At 43.3% G+C, this 26,458-nt stretch overlaps 1 protein-coding gene across 15 annotated transcripts in view; it reads left to right on the top strand.

Moving 5' to 3' along the window:
- The first annotated feature begins 20,332 nt into the window (after positions 1-20,332).
- ARHGAP26 (Rho GTPase activating protein 26) overlaps positions 20,333-26,458 on the top strand; it is a 451,561-nt gene continuing 445,435 nt past the window's right edge. For 5 of the 15 annotated variants that reach the window (XM_073905524.1, XM_073905518.1, XM_073905521.1 and 2 more), the window contains exon 1: positions 20,334-20,888. In XM_073905524.1, coding sequence (XP_073761625.1) covers positions 20,735-20,888 — 154 coding nt within the window. In that variant the 5' untranslated portion in view covers positions 20,334-20,734. Of the gene's footprint in view, positions 20,889-26,458 lie in introns of all 15 variants that reach the window. The other 10 variants (XR_012382106.1, XR_012382105.1, XM_073905517.1 and 7 more) reach the window with 4 other exon arrangements.

The raw sequence follows: 26,458 nt of genomic DNA, 5'->3' as shown, positions 1-26,458 counted from the left end.
TTAGGATTCTTTGGTGGCAAGCAACAGAACCAATTCTGGCTTACTTACACAAAAGAAATGGGCAATGGGGTTGCCTGCAGATCCTAAGAGAAAGCTTGGCAAACCAGGTTTCAGAGAGCCAAGGTTGCTCAGGGAGCAGGAACCAATAGACAGACTTTTGGGGTCACTTATACCAGATGAATCAACTTCATTTATTTTTGGTCTCTGTTTCACTTGTCTCAAGATTTAATTTCCTGGGAGAGAAAACCTGGTTGGCCAAATGTGGGTCTTGGGCCCACTGGGTCCACTGGTCAGCTAGGGCGCCTCAGAGCACCTTGACTGACATTCCTACCAGGAGGCTGGAAGCCTCCTACTATAGGAGAAGGGTAGTTAGTTGCCTGGGGAAACTGAGGTGCTGCCCCTAGAAGGGGGACTACATTAATGGGAAGGCAAGAAGAATTTTACACTTCAGAGAGCGTCCAGGGTAGAAATGTATTGGCGAGACTACTTGCTGGGGAAATTGAGGTACTGAGTTAAAGTACAGTAGTCCCCCATTATCCACAGTTTCAGTTACCAGTGGTTCATCATGGTCCATAAGCAGATGAACCTCCTTCTGATTTGATGTCAGAAGGTCAGTAGTAGCCTAACATTACGTCGCAATGCCTGTGCCATTCACCTCACTTCATCTCACCACATAGGCATTTGAGCATCTCACATCATCACAAGAAGAAGGGTGAGTCCAGTACAACAACATATTTTAAGAGACAACTAAAGACCACACTCACATACTGTTTATTATAGTCTATTGTTGTAATTGTTCTATTTTATTTTTATTGTTGTTTGTGTCTTATTGTGCTTAATTTATAAGTTAAACTTTATCATAGGTGTGTATGTATTGAAAATAGAACTACTGTAGCTTGCCTAACGGGTTACATTTAATAATAGAAATGAACCTGTTGACTCCTACCAGCCAAATGGGAATTATTCCCTTATTTTTTCCAGCTTGCGGAAGCAATGGTTCAGAGACCTGGCAGAGCATCAGAATTACCTGTGGAACTTGTTAAAAATAGAGGAGTTGGGTTTGGCATGAGGCTGGGGCATCTGTATTTTTAATAAGCTTCTCATCTGATTCTATTTACAACCACCCTGGAGGCCCACTACATCAAGTTTCCATAGAGTCTAACATAGAAAAAGAACATTGTAGCATTGAAAATGGGTTAAGGTATTTGCAACGGCGTGGATGGAACTGGAGGGTGTTATGCTGAGTGAAATAAGTCAATCAGAGAAAGACATGTATCCTATGACCTCACTGATATGAGGAATTCTTAATCTCAGGAAACCAACTGAGGGTTGCTGCAGTGGTGGGGGGGTGGGAGGGGTGGGGTGGCTGGGTGATAGACACTGGGGAGGGTATGTGCTATGGCGAGTGCTGTGAATTGTGCAAGACTGTTGAATCACAGACCTGTACCTCTGAAACAAATAATGCAATATATGCTAAGAAAAAAAAGAAGAAGATAGCAGGAAGGGAAGATTGAAGGGGGGGAAATCGGAGGGGGAGATGAACCATGAGAGACGATGGACTCTGAAAAGCAAGATGAGGGTTCTAGAGGGGAGGGGGGTGGGGGGTGGGGTAGCCTGGTGATGGGTATGAAAGAGGGCACGTTCTACATGGAGCACTGGGTGTTATGCACAAACAATGAACATAGAACACTACATCCAAAACTAATGATGTAATGTATGGTGATTAACATAACAATAAAAAAATAAAAAAAAAAAGAAAATGGGTTAAGGTAATTTTAGGGAAAAGATTCAGGTTTGGCGATAAAATTTTTGGAGGTCCAGTTAGTGCTAGCTGTCTTCATGGTTTGCGCTTAGTAAATGTGAGGATAGGAAGAACTCTTCCCTGTTTATGACAAGCCTGAGCCAAGTGGATCAGGAAGTTTAGGCTGTTGTCCTAGGAAGCACTTACAATTGAGCTCTGCAAGGAACAGGACTGGGGCCCCTCTAGGGCTTTCCTGACATCTCTAGTGCTGGAGGGGAAGGGTCCGATTATATGTGTAGATTACCCAAGTGCTAAGATCTGGAACACAGAAAAGGGGTGGGAAACAGGCTTGAGCTGGCACAGACGGAAAGGGATCTGTTACCTTTGTCTTTTTGTCTCAGCACAACTGAAGAAGACAGGCCACCCTAAGTCTCTCAACCAATCTGGAGTGAGAAAGAACGCTACTCTTATGCTGGGGTGCTGCATTCTCCTGGCTCTTCACCTGGCCACTCCTAATCATCCTTTGGTCCTTGCGTAAATACCACCTCCTCAAAGAGGGCTTCCTGGCCGCCTAGTCTAACTTAGGCCCCCTGCTGTCCTCTCCTATGGACCCCTGTTCTTTCCCAAGGCCAGCTTCATGGGCATGCACCCTGTGCAATCACACAGGGCCCTATACCCTAAAGGACTGCATGTTTGATTTAATACTCTGTTACTGCCATCTTGAAATTTTTTATTTTTTTAAGATTTTATTTATTTGAGAGAGAGAAAAAGAGAGCAGAGACAGAGAACATGAGCAGGGGTGAGGGGCAGAGGGAGAGGGAGAAGCAGACTCCCCGCTGAGCAGGGAGCCAGACTTGGGGCTTGATCCCAGGACCCTGAGATCATGACCTGAGCCAAAGGCAGACGCCCAACCTACTGAGCCACCCAGGTGCCCTGCCGCCATCTTGAAATAATTTTTTAACAAAAGGCTCTCCATTTCCATTTTGACTGGGTTCTGTACATTATAGAGGTCTTATATTATATCTAAGATCTTGCTCTTTCCCTTCCTTTATCTTAGTACCATTTAATTGTGGTGGCCCTACTGTCTAGCATCATGCCTGCCACTATATAAAGGCCTAATAAATATTAATGCTAGCCATTTGAAATTTAACTATGTTTGACTTATTTTTCAAAAGCATATTCATATGGTCCAACATAAAGTATTCTGGATGAATGAACAAATGATAGTAGGAAGAAAGTTTCCTTGAACACAGTGGCTGACCTAATATCCACTTGCCTACTTCCTCCCTACTTTCTTCTTATCTACCTTCTGCCAGTTTTGATCAGGTGTTCATTCCTCCCCAGTGACTCAGAGGAGGAGACTCTATCCCTAATTCCAGGGTAGACACTGATCAGCCTGCATATATTCTCTCTCCCAAAAACATTCTTTCTTCTGACTCTGGGCACTGTCAGGTTTGAATGAGACTCCTGGAACTGCTGCAGCCATCTTGCTACCAGCCGGATGATGAAACCAACCCAAAACAGAGAGCAGAGCCAAAGGAATCTTAGAAAAGCAGTATGAGGATATATTGTGCATGGACCCTGATCTATCTCTGAATTTCTTATTACACGAGACAATGAAATTTTCTGTTGTTTGTTCTGGTTGTCTATTGCTATAACATAATTATCCCATTTGGAAAGGCATAAAATAGCACCCATTTTTTTATATTTCACAATTTTGTGGGCCAAAAGCCAAAGAGGGCTCAGCTAAAAGATTTTTCTATTCCATGTAGAATCAACTGAGCTCACTCAGTGGTACTCAGCTGGCTAATGGGTTGGTCTGACGAATCTAAGATGGCTTCCCTCATACAGTAGGCATCTTGGCGGTGATGGCTGGAAGCCTCCACTTAGCTGGGACCTTCAATCAGAGCATGTCTATGTGGCCTCTCCAGCATGGCCATCTCAAGGTAGTCAGACTTCTTACATGGGGCTCAGGGGTCTCAGAGAAAGTTCTAAGAGGCAGGAAGTGGAAGCTGTCAGTCTCTTCAGGCCCAAGCCTAGACTGGCACAGAATCACTTCTGCCATATTCTATAGGTTGAAGCAGGTGTTGAATGCTGCCAAGATTCAGGTGGAGATGACATAGATTCTACCTCTTTATGGAAAAGTATCAAAGAGTTTATGGCTACCTTTAATTCTCCATATTACTTAGGTCAATTTCTGTTATTTACAGGCAAAAGGATCTTAAATAATTAAAGAAATTCAAGTTTCTTTATATCCTGGGAAGATATTTCTTCCTGTTCCTCTAACACAGGGGTCTGTCAACTTCTCCCACAAAAAACCAGATAGTAAATAGTTTAGGTTTTATAGGCCACACAGTCTCTCAACACTGCCAATGAGGCATGAAACCATGGAAAATATATACATGAGTGAGTATGGCTGCTTTCCAGTAAAAAATTTATTTATGGTCACAGAAATTTAAATTTCAAATCATTTTCATGTGTCATGAAATACTATTTTATTTTGTTTTTTTCCCCCAACCATTTAAAAACATAAAAGCCATTCTTACTTTTTTTGGCTGTACAAAGAAAAGGCAGGCCAGATTTGGTCCCTGGGCCGTATTTTACTGACCCCTACACTAACACATCAAGCTTGCTCCAAGCCCTGGGTCTTGGCATGTGCTGACCTGCTGTCCAGAATACTCCTTTCCATGGACTTCACGTGGTCTGTACCTTTTCTTTAGTTGGGTTTTAATTCAACTATTAACTCTGCAGAACAACCTTCTCTGATAACTCTCTCTAAAACTGTTCCCTTATATTTCCTTGATAGCACTTCTCACTGTCTGAAATTTTGTTCACTTATTTGTTCACACATTGATTTGCTGCCTCTTTTCTACCCTCACTAGAACAGAATCTAAATGAAGCAGGGATCTTGCCTGTATGATTCTCCTCTGTATGCCCTTTACTTAGCCCAGTGACTGGCAGGTAATAGATGCTCATTGAAGATTTGTTGTATTTGAGTTAAATGATTACAACTCAGTTTTCTGGGCCTTGACAGGAACATAAAAGGCTACTCAGTTTATACTCGTTGATGAGAGAAAGGTAGTAAAAGCAGAGGAAGGAGATCATCTGCCCTTGGAAGTGTTGACCCCTCTGTTATTTTTCAGGGTTTCCAGCAAAAGCTGAAGGGAAAATGCTTCTCTTGTATAATTCTGAAGATAGCTATTTTCCTCTCTCGGCAGATATGAATGACTTAGCTTACCTGTTTGGAGGCAGGAAAAGGGGAAACGACCTTAAGCAACCTTATTTGAGGAGGGTGAGTGTCATCATGGTTCTTGTGAAATAGTGTTCGAAAGCTGGATTCCTCTAGACCACTAAGGTATGATATCACAGACACTCCTGAGATCCCTGAGGGGATATGGCAAAGGTCTCGGGTGGCACAGCAGTGACAGAAATGACAGAGTTGGGGATAACATCAGGCTAAACTTGTCTTCAGAGGGGAGGGAGGAAAAAACAGCAGGTATGGCGTTCAGGACAAGAAGGCTTGAGTGTACTGGTGGCACTGGGCGGTGGCCAGACCCCAACAGTTGGGCACTGGGCTTTCCAAGCTTGGGGACAGAAGTGGCTGCCACCCAGTCCTCCAGTTCTGCATCTAGTTATTAAAACAGACAGATTGCTAGGGTAGGGAGAGCCCGCTGGAGGTGAACATAATACACAGGAAGTGTCCATGGGAAGCAGTAAGGACCACAGCCTAGTGGACCTTATAACGTAGAACGTTGTGTATTCCATGAGTTCAGGTGAGGAACAGAGAGCTGGGACAGAGAGAGCATTAAGTAGAAACAGAGAATGAGGCTGACCCAGAAGGTGACGCGAGGCTAACCTACAGATGCTGTGCACGGTATGCATTGCAATTCCTAGGCTAGTTGGGCTAAGAAGAGTTTCTATGACTTTAGACAGTTGATTCTCTGTTGGCAGATAAAGCAGAAAAAATGATGCCATTATGTGTTTCATCTGGTCTTTTTGGGTTCAAGTGGTGGGAAAGCTAACAAAATGTGGCCAAAGCTTAAAAGGGAATTGATTGGCTCTTATAACTAAGAAGTATAGCAGTAATGCTAGCTAGTTTCAGGTATGGCCAGATCTAGGATCACAGTGTCTTCGGTGCTTGGCCAATCTATCTCTCTTCATGTCTCACTTCTTCTTTCCTCTACATCAGGTTCATTCTCAGACAGGCTCTTCCCATTATATGGTGGCTCACATTAGCTCCTGGTATATATCCATATATATCCACCCAACTTCAAGTTCAACAGAGTACCTTTGACCTGGTTGCTTAGCAAGTCCAAGAATTCTATCTCATTGCCTCTGATTGGGTCCTGTGCCAGTCCATGGGCCAGTCACTTAGCTGAGGGCGTCACAGTGCTTTATTGATGAACCCTGGGCCACATGCCTTCTCTTTGAAGCCCAATGTAGTCAGCTCTACCCAAATCACCTGGACTAGAAATGGAGAAGAAGTGGTTTCCCAAGAAAAACTCAGATACCATTATCATAAGAATGGGGTATGGATGCTGGGTAGGCAAAGACCAAAACAAAACAAAAAACAAACAAAAATTAGATGTCTACAGCCAGTATCATCACATTCACATGTCATTGGCCAGAAACCACCACCTCTCTCACCAGTAGATGAATATACTGCTAAATGAATGATGCCACCAGATCCTAGACTTTCAACTGTTTTCACACTGACAGAGTTACAGCCTCTGGTTTAAATCAGCATCAGGGAGTTAACACTGAGAGTAGAAAATAATCATCATCTGTGAGAAAAAAATATTCCAACTGATTTAAGCAAAATCACAGAATAGCACAAACTTGGTAATTAAATTTGGTAACCAGAAATGCTACTGTTGCCCAAATAACCCTTAGATTACAAGGTGACAAAAGTCTAGGAAAAAAAAAAGGAACGAAAGCTTTTTTTTTTTTTTTTTGTCAGGGAGTTCTAGATTTGTCTAGAGACCCATTTCACTTTCCACTCAGAAATAATTCCTGAAGAAATTGTCACACGGGAGAAGGCTCAGAATAAAAAAGCCTTTCTAATACCTGGTAATGTGTGTGTACTTGGTTCCTATCTCACTTTATGTTCATGACATTACACCTTGCCACTCCTCCACACTTCTGACTACTCCTTTTCTGTATCCTTTACCCAAGCCTGAACCATTGGTGTTTTCCAGAGTGTCATGGTTCGCTCCCAGCTCTGTTCTTACAAACAGACTAACCCTTCATTCACTCTTTCCAGCAGGTACCCATGGACAGCCTCCTTTGGGCCAAGTACTGTGCCAGCCATCCTCGTGGGTTAACTCCCGATTGTCCGTGTGCTAATGACGCCCACTCTCTGAAGTCCAGACCTCTCCCCTCACAATCACTCCTACATTCACATGGTAGGTACTTTATAAATAGCTCTTAAATTAATGGATAAATGAATTAATTCTTTTCCCTTAAAGTTTTAAGTTCAACGCCCCTAAAATGAAATTCTCTTCCTGCCTGATGTTACTACTTGGACTGGGTAATAGCCTCAAGAAGAAAACATAAGCTTACCCTTGTCTCCTCCTTCTGGTCTTCACATCAAGTTCCACTAATTTTAACTCACTGTTTGTTAAGCTTGCTTTCTCCCCCATCTCCACTCCTCCTGCCTAATTCAGACCTGTATCATCTTCTCCTGGGATGCTCCCTGCGGTCTGCCTGCCTCCAGGCATGTCCTTAGAGCATCCACACTGTCCTGCTTCAGTGGCTCACTGTTGCCTGCTGAACAAAGATCATGCTCCTTGATTATGTTAAACCAAGTTCTCTGTGTCCTGCTCTCTGCCTTCCTTCCCAGCCTCACCTTAAGAGTAACTTGCCCCAAATGTCTGTGGTTTCCTGTACACAGCATGTAGATTCTTTGCTTATGTTCTACACTCTGGTATATGACCCACTGCGTACCTTCATTTGTATACCTCCGTGTAAGCCTCAGCTGATGTGCCTGTCCCTCTAGGAAGCCTGGCTGACCCTCTTCAGGCTGAGCTGAGTGCCCTCTCCTCAGCTCCCGTGGTACGCTGGACATCCCTCTCTCATTGTTCTGTGAAGATCAGGTCCTCTTGCCATCCTCACCTGGACTCCTCTGTGAGTTCCTTGAATACGTGGGCATGTCTTTTTCATTCTTGACTCCTCAGTGCCTCACTAGCACTTGATACCTAGTCGGATTTCAAAAGTGTCTGTTGAAGGTCTATGTTTCCTCCTAGGTGGAGCAGATGTTTTAGCCTTGGTAGCTTTCATGGTATGAAAAGATAGCCCCTAAGATACTAAAACTAGAGGGGATTGTTGTCCAAGACTGGGATACAGGGTGACTGGCAGAAACTTGGAGGTAATCTAATTTGTATTTTTGCCCAAAGACTCTAGAGCCCAAAAGCAATTGCTAAAGACCCTAAAATATGCTCTGGTCTGATACCGTGGGATCAGAAAGCTGACTAATAAGAAACAACAGGTGTTGGTGAGGATGTGGAGAAAAAGGAACCCTCATGCACTCTTGGTGGGAATGCAAACTAGTGCAGCTACAGTGGAGAACAGCATGGAGGTTCCTCAAAAAATTAGAAATAGAACTACCCTCTGATCCAGTAATTCTACTACTGAGTATTTACCCAAACAATATAAAAACACTAACTCAAAAATGTACATGTACTGTGTTTATTGCAGCATTATTTATAATAGCTGCATTATAGAGGCAGCCCACGTATCCATCCATAGACGAATGGATAAAGAAGATATGAGATACACACACACACACACACACACACACACACACACACACATATATACATCAGCCATAAAAAGAATGAAATCTTGTCATTTCCAGCAACATGGATGGATCTAGAGAGTATAATGGTAAGTGAAATAAGTCAGAGAAAGACAAATACCGTATGATTTCACTCAAATCTGGAATTTAAGAAACAAGACAAAGAAAAAAGAGGCAAACAAACAAACAAAACCCAGACCCTTAAATACAGAGAACAAAGTGGTGGTGACCAGAGGGGAGGTGGGTGGGGGATGGTGAAATAGGTGATGGGAGATTAAGAGTCCATTTACCATGATGAGCACTGACTAATGCATAGAATTGTTGAATCACTATATTGTACACCTGAAACTAATATAACACTGCACATTAACTACACTGGAATTAAAATTAAAACAAAAAGAAAAATCAGGTATTTCTCCAACTAATACCATTTATTAACTTACAGTCAGATCTTTTACGCCTATGCCAAATTTTCAGGCTAATATTATTAAAATTAATTTGAGATCCATGTGGATTTTCAACCAGTCAGAGCAGAGTGAGTTGGGGGGAGAATAGTAGAAAATGAAATGAGAAAAGATGTATCTCTGGGCTAGATCATGCTTTTACTTTTCTTTTGGTAAGATGAAAAACCATTGGAGGCTTTTGATCAGGAGAATGATGTGATATAATTTACTGTTCTGTTAGGATCACTCTGGGCTGCTTGGGGGCGGCTTAACTACAGGCAGCATGGGTAGAGTCAGGACACCAGTTAGGAGGTTACTGCAATAATCTAGGAAAAATATGATGGTAGCTTGGACCATAGTAGCAGAAGAGATGGAAAAGCAGTCAGATTACGGGTTTGTATTGAAGACTCAGCCAACAGAGCTTGCCAGTGATTGAAGGTAGCTTGTAGAGGGGGAAAACAAAGCTGCTTGTAAGGTTGTTGGCTTGAACATCTATGGGGTTGGATTTGCCATTGGGAGGAGCAGATTTGGGGAGAAAATCGAGAGTTCAGTCCAGGTCTCTTTCTAAGTTTGAGATGCTTATTTAGGTATAAAGGTAAAGTGTTGAGCAGTCAAGCTGTGTTTGCCTGTCTAGAGTTCAGAGGAGAGGTCAAAACTAGGGTAGATATTCGGTGTTTGTTAGCATGCAGATAGTATTTGTGGCCATGAAGCAGGTTGGAATAACCTAGGAAGTGTGTGTGAATAGAGATTTTGCAACTGACCTGGGAAAGTCCAGTGTTCAGAGGATGGGAGAATAGGGAGGAACCAGCAAAGGAAACAGAGGAAGAGGGGCCAATGAGAAATGAGACCCAAAGGCAGTGAGTGGGAGGTGACCCAGAGGCCAAGTGAAGAAAGATTATTGTGCCTGAAGCAACAAACAACCTAGCAAATTCTGATGTACCCCTGTCTTTAGATCTTTGGATACTGTATTTCTCTCTCTCTCTCTCTCTCTCTCTCTCTCTCTCTCTCTCTCTGTGTGTGTGTGTGTGTGTGTGTGTATAGCTCCTTTGGTCTGGAGTCACCCATGTATCACACACACTGTGTTTCCTCCCCTAGAAATTCTGAGCCCCTGTGGTCCAGGACTTCAGTGCTGGGTCTGTGTGGTCACAATTTTACTAGTTTTCTTTTCCTTTTGTGGCAGCCACAAGACCAGTTCCCCTTCCTTTCTACACTTCGAAGGAAAGCCTGAAGCTTCTGCCAGGGCTGCCCATTCATAAGGTCATTCATTCATTCATTCATTCATTGGCTCATTCACTAGATAGTTATTGGGAATTTACAATATGCAGGTCCTGTTCTAGGCATGGGAGGATGGAGCCATGAACCACATGGTCCCAGCTCCGTCCTTGCCCGCAGGGAGTTTACATTCTAGTGAAGTGGGGAGGCGGTAGGGAGAAGGGGGAGATAATGTGTGTGAGGGGTGGTCAATAAACAAATAACTTGAAATTGTTACGCATGCACTGAAGAAAACAAGCAAGGGTCTGAGATACAGAATAGCAATGGAGACTAAGAGGGAGGGCTATTTTCAATTGGGAGGGCAGGAAAGCTTCTTGAAGAGTTAGATCTGAATATCTCCAAAGTAGCCAACAAAATCTTTTTCTTTTTTAGAGTCCTGAATTGAACCTGTGTTCCTAGTTCCTAGAAACCCCCGAGGTTCTTGGTTTCCTCCTGGTTTACTGGAACAGTGGAGGAAACCTATATCCAGTTCTAGCTTCAAGTGCACCATTACTGTCCCAGTTCACATTATAACTCTGAAAAATCAGTTCTTTCACAGTTGCATCTCACATCCAGCAGAGGAGACAAAAGATTATAAAAATGGAATTTATTTAAGTTCATCTTCCAACAACGTGGCCAGTTACTGCTTTATTTAGCTTTATTTACTCAGTTATTGCTTTATTTGTTTTTGAACACTTGATACAGTGCAGACTCTGGTCTAAGTAAGCATTTTTTGTGCATGCTACCAATTAATTTTTACAACAGCCCCGTGAGGTAGGTCACCAATGGATGACCATTGTCATCCCCATTTTATACTTAAAATGCCGAAGACTTTGAGAGATTAACTAACTGGTTGTAGTCACACAGCCAGCAAGCAACAGAGCTGTGGTTAAAACCCATGTCTGTCTGATGCTTGAGATTTTGCTCTTGTCATTACTTTATAAAAGGTAATACAAAGGGTGTCTGGCTGACTCAGTTGGGGGTGTGTGTGACTTTTGATCTCCCGCTGGTGAGTTTGAGCCCCACGTTGGGTGTAGAGACTACTTAAATAAATAAACCTAAAAAAAAAAAAAGATGATATGAGAACATTCTTGACTATGTCTCTTAACTACTACATCCTTCATCCTCCCCAAATTATTGTTAGCTAAAAAACATAAATACAAATTCACAAGTGGTAGGGTTTCTCCATAGTTGAACGATTTTGGGGGTATTTCAGTGACCTGTGTTAGTACTATTAATCAAATTCCATCCTAAAAAAGAAAAAAAACCCCTCCATCCTAAAGTAAAAGTGTGGTTAGTTTGTGATTTAGGCTTTAAAACAAGCACTCATTGTCTTTCAGGAATGCTATAAATAGAAATTCAAGGAAGTATTTCAACTAATAAAGATAAAAATATTTTTGTTAAAACATCAAATATTTGGCTTTCATTTCTTAGCTCACTTTAAAAACTATAATTTCAAGATGTTTTTAGCAAGCATGGTACATTTTGAGGTTTTTAAAAGTTCATGTAGTAATACAAGTTATAATTTATGGGACATTTATTACACCTGACAATATACTAGGTATATTATTTCACTTGTTCTTAACTATAAAGCTCTCTGTGATAATTACTTATTGTCTGTCTTCTAAAGATGAAGACATTGAGACTCAGAAAATGAAGTAACTTACCTGAGATTCAAAATCATTTTGTCAAAGCCAGTATTTGAACCTATGGATGGAAACTGATGCTTTTTTCATTATACAACTTTGTTTTTATTTGGCCTTCAGAAGCATTCTTTCCTTATTAGATTGCTTTCATTCTTTAAATAAGTGACCTTGGGGAAGTATCTTTCTTCCCTGGTATTCAGTTTCCTTGCCTTTAAGACAATGTGATTGAATTGGGTATTTTCCATAATCTCTTTTAGCTCTAAAGCTACATGGTTCTGTGAGTCCACAAATAGCCCAGTTCAAAGGTAATTGGTTGGTGTTCAGTGGGACTCCTGGTTTTCTCATTTCTGCTTTTTGAGAAACAATAGGAAATTGAATCTTTTAAATCAATTTAGTAGGTCTATCTACTATATTTTATACTGACAGATATATTATCTGGTCCTTTTTAGTTGCAAAATATTTCCTCACTGTCATTTATAATACTCATTACTAACAATTGGCCAAAAAAATAGATTTGAATTGCTTTTCCTTTCTTTCATTGGGTTAGTCTGAGGGTCAGCAAACTATGGCTTGTGGGCCAAATCTAGCCTGGTACTTATTTTTGTATGGTTTACTAAGATTGGGGATTATATTTTGTAATGGCTAGAAAACAAAATTGAAGAGTTTATGATGCCTGAAAATCACATGAAATTCAGATTTCAGTGTCCATAAAGTTTTTTGAAATCCAGCCACTAGGGGCGCCTGGGTGGCTCAGTCGTTAAGCGTCTGCCTTCGGCTAGGGTCATGATCCCGGAGTCCTGGGTTCGAGCCTCACATCGGGCTCCCTGCCCTCGGCGGGAGGCCTGCCTCTCCCTCTCTCACTCTCCCGGCTTGTGTTCCCTCTCTCGCTGTGTCTCTCTCTGTCAAATAAATAAAATCTTTAAAAAAAAAAAGAAACCCAGCCACTATATTCATTCATTTGTGTATCATCTATGGCTGGTTTCCTGCCACAACATCAGACTTGAGGAGGTACAACAGAGCCTGAATGGTCCAAAAAGCCTGGAAACCCTTTCTAAAAAAAGTCTGCCAATCTCTGGGTTAGTTTGTGTTAAAGTGATTAAACAAGGAGACCAACTGAGGTTGTTCTAATGCCTTGATAGCCAAGTAAGCAAAACAAAATCTAAGCAGGACTCAACGCACTTGAATCTGAGAAAATGAAACTGAAGAACAACAAATCACAAACAGCCACCCAGGCTTTCCCACATAAAGCAACCACTTAAGCTATAACCAAATAATTGCTTTTGCTTTGCTTCCAAGTCTTCTCCATAAAAACTTTGCCCTTAACTCCTTTCATGGAGCTCTCCCAGTCATTCTGTTTGGTGCTGCCTGATTGGATTGATGTTTGCTCAGATAAACTCTCAAAAAGTTTAATGGGTTTCAGTTTATCTTTTAATATCTGTCATACTGTATTGATTGCCTCTTATTGCTAGGCATTCTACAGGTCACAGGGAACACAGAAGCAAACAAGACATATAAGTTTCCTGGGTTCAAGGAGTCATCATTTCTAAACTCAAATCAAAAACAGAACAAACAGGTGCCTGACTAACTGAGTTGGTGGAACATGGGACTCTTGACCTCGGGGTCGTGAGTTTGAGCCCCACGTTGGGTGTAGAGATTACTTAAAGGAAAAAACAACAACAAACAAAGTTGAAGGCACAGGACTTCCAAATTTAAATTTTGCCAAAGGAGTTTTTAAAATACAGCTCCTACCTTCATTTATCATCATCTTACTTTAAGAAAAAGTGTCTGTTAATACAAAAAATGAGTATATTCATATCAAATTTGTAGGAAGGACATAATCTCAAAATAGCGTGGCTTCAAATGGAACGCATGTTATGGAAAACTCATTGCGTTCTCACTGTTTTTCTCGTTTCATGATGGATCAGAGAAAACTTCTTCCTGGGCTGGCAGAGGTCATCAGATCAGCTTTGGGGAGCACAGGGCTGGTTCACATCGTCACTTTTCAGGCAAACAACCTTAAGAACATAGCTAGTTTTTAAATTTAAATTTTAAATTTAAATCAGCTTGAGAGTATTACAGCCACTAATTTTGTAAGTCAAATTTTTCTGCAGATGGTGCCAGGTAATACAAATGTAGTGATGGGAAATTCCAGAAACGAACTAGAAAGGGAAGTGGGGAAGTAAATAAAAGAGATCTGCAAACATCTACTCTTGTAGATCCAGCAGATATTATATCCCCTTTGCCCTGTATGTAGATGCAAGATAACCCATTTTCGTACTCATGTTTCATGCTGGCTTCTCCTTAGAAGGAAGTGATGGCAAGAATAATTTCTCTACGGAAACACTGCCCTCCACTACGCCACCAATGCCACTTGGGTAGACATAGCACCCATTAAAAACCACATCATCACCTCAAAACCTGGGGCTGCATCTAAAGGAGCAGGGATCCCCAGAGAAGAAAACCTACCCATTAATAAGGATTTGAAGCTGGATAGTGAGTGTTTTCTAGTTGCTTTAGAAAGTTTTTAAATTCCTAGTGCCAAACTTTGTATTTTGCAACAACCGAAATAGCAACCAAAAGACTAGAAATGACCCCTTGCTTCTGTGCATTACAATTCTTGGTGTCTATGATATTGTTCATCTCCCAAATGTGTTTCCTCGAGCATGAACTACGGGGGACCTAGTGGGGGAAACAGGATTTTGTGCTTAAAGAAAAATGACAACTACTACGTTCAGAACAGTTTCACAGGATTATTTACTGCAGGACATCTCAGGACCTCTAATATGCTAATGCGCATTTCAAGCATATACACCATGTACATGAAGATCTGGAGGCGAGAAAGAGAGCAAGGTGCACAGGACTGCTTTTGTGTAGGTTACTTTACCAAAGTAAGCTATTTTACTTGGTCATTTCAGCAGCAACAATTACGAGAAATAGACCAATTATTTTCATGGACCCAGATAATCATGGGTCTATAATTGAAATTATCTTTGACAGTTTTCTGATTTTATCTCAGTCTCTGAACAAGCTTATTTTTATTGATAGAGTATCATTTTTAAAATATCTTTCTTCATTTAATGCATATTCCTGTAAATGTAGATATTATCATTAAATGTTTAGGAAACCATCCTTAAAACCAATGATTTTCTAGGACACCTGGTTGGCTCAGTCGGTTAAGCACCAGCCTTCAGCTCAGGTCCTGATCCTGGGGTCCTGGGATCAAGTCCCGTGTTGGGCTCCCTGCTCAGCGGGGAGCCTTCTTCTCTCTCTTCCTGCCCTTCCCCCTGTTTGTGCTCTCTCTCGCTCTCTGACAAATAAATAAAATCTTTTAAAAAAGCCTAATGATTTTCCATTTTGGAAACTCCCTAAGAACCATGTATTAGTGCAGATGCCCAAAATTCAAGAGGAGGTGATTCAATAGGTTTTGTGATTAGTGCATCATATCAGTTAGGGTTGTATCTGGCTTTGAGTAACAGAAAACTCCACTAATGCGGCCTAATGCGTTATTCCCCCTTCATGTGACGAGTAGTTGGTAGGTGGGCATTCTAGGGCTGGCTGTGGTGGCTCATGGATATCACCAAGGCACCTGGCATGTGGCATTCATCCTCATGGTTGCAAGATGACGGCCGCTCCTTAACGCATTACACCCATATTCTCGGCGAAAAGAGTAGGGAGGGAAGATGGGTAAAAAGTGCGTGTCAGCTGTCCCTTTATCAAAAACAAAAACCTTTTCCAAAGCCCCACCCAGTAGATTTCCAGTTCTATCTCGATGGCCAGAAAAATGGCACATGGCACCAGCAGCTGTGTAGAAGTCTGAGGAGTTGTTTATAACATATAAAACAGGCCTGTATACTGCAAGTAATATGAATTTCATTAATTTCTTGAGCCAAAGAATGTTAATTAAGTGCTGCAACCTCCCCTGAAGAACTACAAACCAATGAATTTGTAAGGATGGATTACTCTTTCTTCTTTCAAGGAAAATAAGGATTCCATGTCTGTTTCAGTCAATTGGATTGGATTTAAAGCCAAAACAAATTAGAGGCTTGCATAATTATTGATATGTTGGGGGCATACCAGCAAATGGTCCTGGAAAAACACATACATTTCAGAATGAGGTACCTCCTCTTTCATTCATGTGTGATCTTATTCCAATTTTAGGGTTTGGCTAGTATTATTAATTATATATATATAATTAATATATATATATAAAATATCTTTCTTATAGATATCTTATATGCAGATAGTTACTTAAAACAGATAGATTTGAATTCTTAGCCTAGTTCTACCACTAAGTATATGACCTTAGTCACCTTACTTCTCTATCTTTAGTTGCTTAATCTATAAAATAGGGATGGTAACGCTACCTACTTCCCAGATTTTAGTAGAGGTTGGAAATGCAATAAAGTACTTAGCACAGATCCTACTATAGAAAAAAAGCTCAAATAAATATCATCATTAATATCACTATCATCATCATTATTTCTTAAAATCAACTTTATCGGGGTGTAGCTTAGACACAATAAAATTTTAACAAATGTTGACACCTGTGTAACCATCACCACAACTGAGACATAGAATATTTACAACATAATCCCCAAATCGTTATTTTAAAACCAGAAAACTAATGTCTTATCCGGTAATAATACAAAGGCGAAGTCAACTGTATAAAAAGCAACATATGGTATCAACTATAAAAAAGAATGAATACTTGCTAACTAGAATTACAAAACCATGGAAATGTAGCAGAAGGAGCATTCATTTTGAGGGAGTTAGGGGACTGGTCAGATGTACTGCTTATTATTGCTTCTGCCTATTCAGCATTAATTCCCTCTTTTCCTGTTAACAGCCCTTTGTTTGTCCTTTGGGGGAAACAACTCCTCCCCAGTGCTTTACGTTTTAGGAGCGGGGCTGTTTTTTTGTTTGTTTGTTTGTTTAAATTTTATTTATTTATTTATTTGAGAGAGAGAGCACATGAAAGGGGCAAGGGTCAGAGGGAGAAGCAAACTCCCTGCTGAGCAGGGAGCCTGATGCGGGACTCGATCCTGAGACTCCAGGATCATGACCCGAGCCGAAAGCAGTCGCTTAACCAACTGAGCCACCCAGGCGCCCAGGAGCAGGGCTGTTTAACCCCTGGCCTCAGTCTTTAATTTCTGCTCTAATTCTTGGGGGAAAAAAACAAACAAACCTCTGTTACTGCTAATATTGCTGGATATAAATTCGGAGGAGCAGAGAGCCACTGAGAATGAAGGCACCACAGAGGAAGGTCAGCTCATGGGATGCAGAGAGAAATCTTGGGCTGACGTCATCATCCAGGTCCCCAGAGGCTACATCTATTTCTGGTCCTTAGTTACATGAGGACCTAAGAGCCTTCATCATGGACCAGCCCTGTTCTCCAGTTTGTGTTCAGGAGCCATGAATGAGTGGCCTCTGCTCACCTCTGCTTATGTGGGCTCAGAGAGAACCTATATGAGAATGCTCTCCAATCTTCTACAAATGGAAGGTCACTGTATGGCAACTGTAAAATAAATTGGACAACTGAAATCAGAGATTATGGATTCAAACTATACTGATACTGAAAGTAGAACTCTTTAGACTTATTGTTTGACTAATTGGAAGGAATTCAGACATCTTCCAAAGAATTTAGGCCAAGTTATTTTGCCTAAATTATTTCTATATTTCCTATGAAAGTAATTTTCGTTTTATTTTCCTTCATAGCTACAGCTTATGTTGTCACACGCATTGCTGTTTCTTCCTTATTAAACTCATGCCCCTCCTATTGGCATTGGGCAGCTCCGAAGTACCCACTGCTGTTCTAAGAGCTGGGGCTGAAGCAGCAGACAACACAAAATCTCAACTTTATGGAGTTTATTTTCTAGGAAGAGAGAGATAACTGCACCTTCCATGTGCCAGTTTTGTACTCAATACTACTGCATTCTGATTCTTTTTTTCTGATAATATTGCCTGAAGTGTGGGAAGTGCTTATAGAAATTCTGAATTAAATTAATAAGAAATAAAATGTTATCCACACGTATTTGTCTGTAAATGGACATATTAAGGTATATGTGTATATGTATGTATCACACACACTTCTTAGCTAGGTAACCTGGTTTAATTTACAATTCTGGGCCTCAGTTTCTCACCTCAAAAATGGGGATTATCATAGTACCAATATTACCTGGTAGGGATTAAATGCATGTAAATAATTTAGCATAGTGCCTGGCACAAACTAAGCGCTTGACAAATGATAGCTAATGTTATTATTATTATTAATGCATTTATTTTACTTTATACACAATTGCTCAATATTCTGCAACAGGAGAAGATGAATCATTGTGGCCCCCATTTTGTTTCATTCATTTAACATTTATTGAATATCATGTGCCAGGCCCACTGTGGCAGATTATTTTTTTCAAACATGGCTGTAACAATATCTCCCGTTCCTGTCACTTCCCTGCCTAGAGGCATAGTCTCATTCCCTTCCCTTTGAATCTGTGAGGGATTGTGACTTGCTTGTAGCTAATGACAGTGGTAGAAATTTGTGACTTCTAAGGCTAGGCCATAAACGGTGGTGCAGCTTTCCCCTTGGGAGATGGGACAGTCACACTGGAGTCCTGAGACTGCCATGCAGTGAGGAAGCCCAAAGTTGGGCACACACAGAGAGCACATGGAGAAGCCCTGGGCCCACCCAAGGAGAGGTAGCAGCTCAGCTAACCACCCTGCTCCAGGGCCTGTCATCATCTGACTGGGAACAGAGGAGAGACTCTTAAGCTGGAGCTACCCAGCTAAGCTCTCCCCAGATTCCTGGCTCACAGAGATCATGAGAGAAAATCAAAAGATTGTTGTTTTAGACTATTAAGTTTCAGTGTGATTTGTTATGTATCCATAGAGAACCAGAACACCTACCTTTTAAGTGCTCAAAATACAGCATTAAGCAGATCTTTCTCATCCTTGGCAAGTGAGGAGCAACTATTTTCAGGGTTTTAATTATCTATCCCATAGCTGTTTGGGCCTGCTCTCAAGTCTAAATTTGTAGATACAACACCAAACAGATCACACTCATTCATCCATTTATGCATTCAATAAACCGATCAATTTATTTCTCAACATAGATGCCTTCTCTGGCTCCTGAGTTGGCAACTTTTCCCCATGTTCCCAAGCCCTGAGGCCTTCTCCTGTCTCATCATGCAGCGCTTTTGCTTTTCTCCTCTCTCCCCCACCGACCAGCAGCAGTTAAGTTCATTCTGTGTTATTCATCTTAGCATCCGTACCATCTAGTTTAGCACCTGCACCTAGCAGACCTATTTAAAAAAAAAAACAGAACAAAGAAAAAAACCTTAACTGAAGGAGGGCTGCTAGTTCCTGGACATACAAAAATTTTTGCAGGGACAGTCCCTACCCTCCAGGAGTTCACAATTCAGGACTAGACACTGTGGGGCCCAGCCTGACAAGTGTTACTACATTTATTGAATATCATGCGCTCCCAGGCTTGATTGCAGGGGGGGGGGAGAGGGCGAGGAGGGTGGGGGGGCGGGGGGCGGGGGGGGGAGGTGGGGAGAGATTTATTCATTTATTCCACAAATATTTGTCAATCACCGGAGCACGAGAATCATACGCAGCACATGGTAAGCTCTCAATGTCTGTTACTGAACGCAAGCCACTGGTGTAGGTGTTGGGAATGCAGCAGCTCACAAAACTGCAGTGGTCCGTGCCCTCGTGAAGCTCACAGTGTATCAAAGGACGACAGAGAAGACGTAATTATGTAAAATTGTGCTACATGCCCAGCAGGAAAACAACGGACGGCTGGAATTCTTGTAAGGGTGTTAGATCTTTCTGCTGGGGGCAGCCGTGGGCGGATTTTGAGCAGGAGTGGCCATGTGGGGGACGGACTGTGGGGAGCGAGAAAAACTGCAGGCAAGAAGAGCTGGTAATTCAAAGATGCAAATATTTTCTGCTTGGCTGGAATAAGGAGCGTGTGTTTAGGGTTGACATGGTGGTTCGTTGCGCTCGAGGTTCTCCCGGGGTAGGGGGCTGCGTTTTGAGTGAAAGCTCAATTGCCCAGGCGTGCAGGGCGGGCTGAAGGGAACTGCAGCCCCAATTCCCAGTTTTTTCGGACTAGGCATATTTAGGGTCCTCCGTTCCCCAGACCTGCAGAAGCACTACCTCGGGTTCGGATCCTGGCCGCAACAGGTCACCAAGATCGCGAGTGGGAAGGGCCCATGCACCACAGCGATCACCCCTTCTGCACCCGGTTGGCACCACCGCGCGGGCGGGAGAGGGCGGAGCTTGTGTTGCGGACCTAGGCGGTGGCGTGGGCCCGCCCCCTGCCCCAGGCCCCGCCTCTACGCCCCGCTGATTGGGTGAAGGCCACGGAAGGGCCGGGTGTCCTCGGGAGGCAGGGGGGTCGGGCTGAGGCGGGCGTGCTGATTGGTCCGGCTGGGATTAGGTCATCGCTAGCAGGTTCGAGCGGCCCGGACGCCGGCAGGGCGGCCGAGGCTGCTGTGAGAGGGCGCTCGAGGCCGCTAGAGAGCGAACAGCCGAAGGAGGCGGGGAGTCGGCGGCCGCACTCGCTCGCCTGCTCGCTCGTTTCCCGGCACCGTTGCGGGACCGTCGCTGCGCTTCCTGCCCTCCAGCCGCTCCGTGGCGCGCCGCCGGAGCAGCCGCCCCTCGGCCGGGTCCCCACTCCGGTCAGGAGTCGTGCGCACCGGCGGACACCGCGCGGAGGGCGAGCCGGCGCCACACCTGTGGAGCCGGCGGGCGTCGGGGGTCCCGGCCGGGGTCCCGCCGCGTGCGTGCTCGGGGCTGCGGGCCTCCCGGGCTCTGGGGGAGGCGCGTCCCCCGGCTGGGCGACGCGGGCACTATGGGGCTCCCCGCGCTCGAATTCAGCGACTGCTGCCTCGACAGCCCGCACTTCCGAGAGACGCTCAAGTCGCACGAAGCGGAGCTGGACAAGACCAACAAATTCATCAAGGAGCTCATCAAGGACGGGAAGTCACTCATCAGCGCGCTCAGGAGTGAGTGTTCCGAGCCCGGCGGGGACGGGGCCCTGAGGCGGCAGGGCGGTCGGGCGGCTCTCGGCCCTGGGCGTCCGCGCGCCGGCGGCTCCCGTTCCGCCCTGGGGGCCCTGGGGGACGGCTGTAGATGCTTACAGTGGGGCGAGAAGGGTCCGTGGGATGGGCGAGCCAGCCGCAGTCGGCGAGGAGGGGGACCGGCCGCTCGGCCGTTGGCGTTCTGGGCCGGCCGGGACGTGACCGAGGGCGAGCGGTGCTCTGGGGCACGGCGGCTGGGTGTGCGCGGCACACAGGTGTCCCGGGAGCGAGACGCCAGTGCCTGGCGCGCCGCACCCCGTTGGGAGACGCCATCGCCGCCACCGCTCCGGCTCCCTTGGGGGAACACTCGCTCACCCCTGGGTACCCAGCCGGGGAAGCGGAACGTGCCCTGCCAAGGGGGCGCTGCCTCCCCTCAGGAAGAGGCGGCTCGTTGATTGCTTCGCTCTCTGTCCGCCAGCCCGCCCGGGGCCGCCGGATTCTCCGAAAGGCACGGGCGCTGCCAGGGAAGGGCTGGGTGGAATGGTTGGTTAGCTCGCGGTTCTGGGCGGTAGTGGCAGCCGGTAATCCAGGGCCGTGTACGTGTGCAGGTTCTGATTCTTGTGTTTAGCAGAAGGTGACAGCGGTGGGAGTACAGCATCAGAGTGTTCCTTTACTCTAAACTGTGGGCGAGGGTTTAAAAATAGAACGAACATATCCTGACTCTCTCCCCTCGCTCTCCTTTTTACCTCTCCCATTATCCTTGAAAACTCAAAGGTTTTGAGGGAATGTCCTCCGGCCTCACTCAGAAAGCAGAAGTTTAAGCTCATCCTTTAAGATTCTGGAGCCTTTTGTAAAACCGTTATTTCCTTTTGGTGGGGCGCGGGGGGGGGTGAGATTTGCATTCAGTGTATGATTTTCTCTTGACTTTTGCAAATCCAGAGAGTTTCTCCTGGCCAAACAAGAGTGTTCCAGGGATGAGCTCTTTGGATTGTGAGGTCGTTTTTGATGCCTTTTCAGCCTGCCCATTTAAAAATAGTTCCATCCATCTTTCAGTTTTGAGAATCGGGAATGACATGAAGGAAGACACTGGAAATGTCTTTGACTTACCTTTTCTTGTCTGTGTGGTGGATTTCTTAATAGGTGATACCTTTCAGCTAAGACAGGTTGCATTGGCGGAGTGGGGTCCTACCCCTGAACATTGTTCCCAGGCCTCTTGAAGGGAGACTTCCAGAAGTCAAGTGCCTGAGATGTCATTTTCTGATCCTGTTGCTTCTAAAAATGAAAAGGGAGATAATGGAACCCCAGGACAGCAATTGCCAGTCTTTTGGGGGTGAAATACACATAAAATTGTGGTGTGATGAGGTTCCTCAGAGGCAGGGTCTCTGATGACCTGAAGCCTATTCTTCCTTTCTCCGTGACCATCCTTGGTTCAGGGAGCACTCCACCCCTGGTTTGGGGTAAGTTAGGGGCTCCCTCATAGATTGGACCCACGAATTTTGGTTGAATCTCAGCCTGGGTTTAATTGGGCTTCTGCTTTATTCAGCAAACATATGGAGTGCCTGCTGTGTGCTAGGTACTGCTCTGGGCCCTGACAATGTAGCAGTGAATAGTCTGTTGCCCCTGTGGCTACAGAGACTGACTCCTTGCCAGTGAGTTATCTCATGTTATTCATTTTACAAATGAGAACACAGGCTTGGTGGAGTCACTAGTCCAGAGCCACACAGCTCCAGCAGTGGGGCCTAGTTTTGAACCCCTGCATGGTCTGAGCCAGAGTTGGAATTCCTGCTAATACAGAACTCTTAAGCCTTTCCCATCCTGCTTACCCAGAGTGGACCCCCTGGACCAAGCCTACTAGAATTTGGAACTGTATTTGTATGTCCATCTTGAGTATGAGTAGGGTGCATTTGTGTGACTGGAAATTTATTTGCCTGCTACTCTTTTTTTTGGCAGGGGTAAGAATTCCTTGGGTAGGAGGACATGATGCAGTGATAGGGTTTAAGAGTTATTTAAGTTATCTAATGGAATGGAGCAGCCCTGTAACTTGGGGGAAAGACTAGTAAGGAACTAAATGTTTTAATCTCTGTATGTCCAGTTGTATGTATTAACTATACTCTTTGCTACTCTTACTTAAATAGGTCATGTGTGACCTCTTCAGTGGAAAGGGTGGAGTTCATCACTCTTTCCCAGATTTCAGGCATTCCATTATCATTAGGTGCTTGCTGCAGTATGTATTACTATCTTAGTATTTGTGTATTAGTTTTCTTCTGTTCATCTTTCTCACTACTGAAAATGTAAGGTCAGGGTTTTTAAAACTAATTACGCAAAACAAATACATAATTATATAAAGAAACCCGGATTAGATGTTTTACAGTCTTTTCCAGCTATAAAATTTTATGGTTTTATTTTGTAATTAGCATTCACAGACCTTTGGGTTTAGGTTTCCTTCATGTGTTAATCTGAGGCAATAAAACTAGCCTCTTGGGATTGCCAAAATTCAGCTAGATCATTGTTATTACTACTTTTATTTTATGCATGAAGAAACTGAAGATCAGAGAGGTCAATAACCTGCTCAAAGTGACAAAGCAGTTAAGTGTACTTGAACCCAAGTTGTCTGATTCCAAAGACTGTGCACTTAACCCTGAAGCAAAACTGTTGTTTAGGTCAGTTGTCTCTTGAATCCCCTTGAGAATCTGATAAACAAATAACCCCCTTCAAGTTTTTCCCTGGAGTCCAAACCTCTGGTCTGGATACATAGAAGATAAACAATAAAATATTTTGACCTACCTTGGGGACTCTATGTCAATTTTTTTCTGTCCTGATTTGCCCAGTTCTTTTCTGTGGGTGCTCATATGCTCAAGATTTGTTCAGTGCCCTGATGAATCAGTGTTTCAGTCGGGAGGATTTTGCACGTTCAAGACTTTGTTTTTCTGTAGGGATGATAGAGGCTGGAGATGAAGTTCAGATTTGTAGAATTAAGGTTTAGCATTTCCTGGGTTCGAATCTTAACCCCATCACTTAATGGTTGACTCTGGACAAATCACTGAGCCTGAGCTGCTTCTATGCAAAATGGTAGTAGCCACCCTGACCTTCTAGTTTGAAGACTAAATGAATCAGTGCTTGTAAAGAAAGCACTTAGTTTGGGCCCTGGTGCATAGCACTGCTCATGTGTTGGTAGTTATAATCATCTTCCAGCATTCAAGGTTGTCAAGACTCAGAACAAAAGTTAGTAAGAGCAGAGGTATATATTTTGGTTTGGGTGCAGGGAGTTAGGCTTATGCCTTCTTCATAAGTTACACAATTGTGTATGTATTAACCACTGGTGGGAAGGATCCTGATTATCCCGTTTGTGTAACGTGGCTATGCCAAAAAAGTTCCACAAGTTAAAAAAAAAAAAAAAAGAATAAGTCTCCCAACATACTTTCTGTTCCTAATAACATCTTGGTAACTTAAATTTTCATCTTTCTTGATAGATTAACATACCCTCTCAGTGGCTGGACTGGCTGCCTCTCACTCTCTTGCCTTGCAGGAAAAGCTCAGAGAATGCTTTGGACTTCAGGGCTGGTCTCATGGACCCAGTGGCAAACCAAATGTGGTTTCATAGAAATGAAAGTGAATTAGGTTGTTGGTTTTGAGGGGTGTTATGGGGTTTCAGGAATTTTTTCTTTCCATCTTGAGAGTTGGCTTATGGACTTATTGCTGTAAATTTGGCTTCTGCTTTCTGAGATAGAATGAATAGCCTTATTCTGATAGTTGAAGGTGGGGCAAAATTTCAAATTTTAAAAATATCAACTCTATTAAGATATAGTTCACCCACTTACAGAATCCAATTCAGAGTTTTTTAGTACTTTCATAGAAATGTGCAGTAATCCCCACAATCAATCTCAGAATATTTCCATCACCCCAAAAGAAATCTGATTCCCATTGGTAGTCATTCCCCATTTTCTCCCAGCGCCCCCCAGCCTATGTCCCCAGCCCTTGTCAACCACTAATGTATTTTCAGTCTTTATAGATTTGCCTATTCTGAACAGGTGCAGTTTTAATAGTTTTCCTCCTAGGTGGTGGTGACCAACTTTAAGAACACAATTTTTCATTGGAATTTCAGGTAGGAGAACTTTGAATCCATAAGCTGCTTTTCTTCAGTGGGCTTAACTAGGGGTGAAATCCCAAAGATGAAACTGTGTCCCAGGGCTAGGAGAAACCCAGGTATGCCTTTGTGTTTCAAACCCATGAGTGGAGAGTGGATTAGTTCTGGTTCATGGTACTGTGATGGATACAGAGGAGATCAAGATAAAACTAAGAATCTAGCCCCTTCCCTCTATGAACTTTAAGTCAACTTGGGGAGGGTATATGATGTTCCATAAAACCTTACTTTGGGGTCTTATCCTGCTGGGTGACATACAAAATGAAGTGAATGTGTTTATATTTCTGTAGTTGAGCCTGTAGTATTCATGAGCTTTTTGGAGATGTGGTTTTGTTTATTGAGCACTTACCAAGTGTCTGTCCCTTTGCCAAGTGTCCACATTTTCTCATTAGTCCTTACCACTGTCCTGTGAGATGAATACTCTATTTTTCTGTATTTTAGAGTTGGGTAACTTATCTAAGGTCACATAGCTAGGAAGTTGTGTAACCAGGTTTTGAACCTGACAATAGACTGTACGGCCTTCTCTTGAACATGACTCTTCTTTGCCTTCAGTAACCGTATTGGTACTGAAGATGCAAATTCTTCATAGATCTAGACCCTAGAAAGGAGAAGCATGCAGCAGGTGCTAGATTAAGTGAAAATATTGTCCCAGTGGTTTTTCAGACTCTGAGACCTGGGTAGGCAAAGAATAGCTAGTATTTTGTATTGTGCTTTGAAGTATTGTTTCTTTCCATCATAGGATTAAAGAACCATTATAAACTAGATTGGCAAATGAGGGTGTCTGGCTATCTCTTGGCTTTATATAATAATAGAGTTTCCCTTTGGGGAAGCACTGAGTGATTATCAGTGAATCTTTTTTTTTTAAATAATTTTTAAAATGTACTTTTATATCAAAACCTCAATGAGATACCACCTCACACCAGTCAGAATGGCGAAAATTAAGTCAGGAAACGACAGATATTGGTGGGGATGCGGAGAAAGGGGAACCCTCCTACACTGTCGGTGGGAATGCAAGCTGGTGCAACCACTCTGGAAAACAGTATGGAGGTTCCTCAAACAGTTGAAAATAGAGCTACCATACGATTCAGCAATTGCACTACTGGGTATTTACCACAAAGATACAAATGTAGGGAATCCGAAGGGGTACGTGCACCCCACTGTTTATAGCAGCAATGTCCACAATAGCCAAACTGCGGAAAGAGCCAAGATGTCCATCGACAGATGAATGGATAAAGAAGATTTGGTATATATACACAATGGAATATTATGCAGCCATCAAAAGGAATGAGATCTTGCCATTTGCAACGGCGTGGATGGAACTGGAGGGTGTTATGCTGAGTGAAATAAGTCAATCAGAGGAAGACATGTATCATATGACCTCACTGATATGAGGAATTCTTAATCTCAGGAAACA

Source organism: Callorhinus ursinus, unplaced genomic scaffold (genome assembly GCF_003265705.2).
Source record: "Callorhinus ursinus isolate GAN/ISIS: 27379988/994484 unplaced genomic scaffold, GSC_fseal_2.0 scaffold23, whole genome shotgun sequence".
NCBI lineage: Eukaryota > Metazoa > Chordata > Mammalia > Carnivora > Otariidae > Callorhinus > Callorhinus ursinus.
Note: the sequence above shows the minus strand (reverse complement) of the source record. Positions and strands in the feature narration are given on the sequence as shown.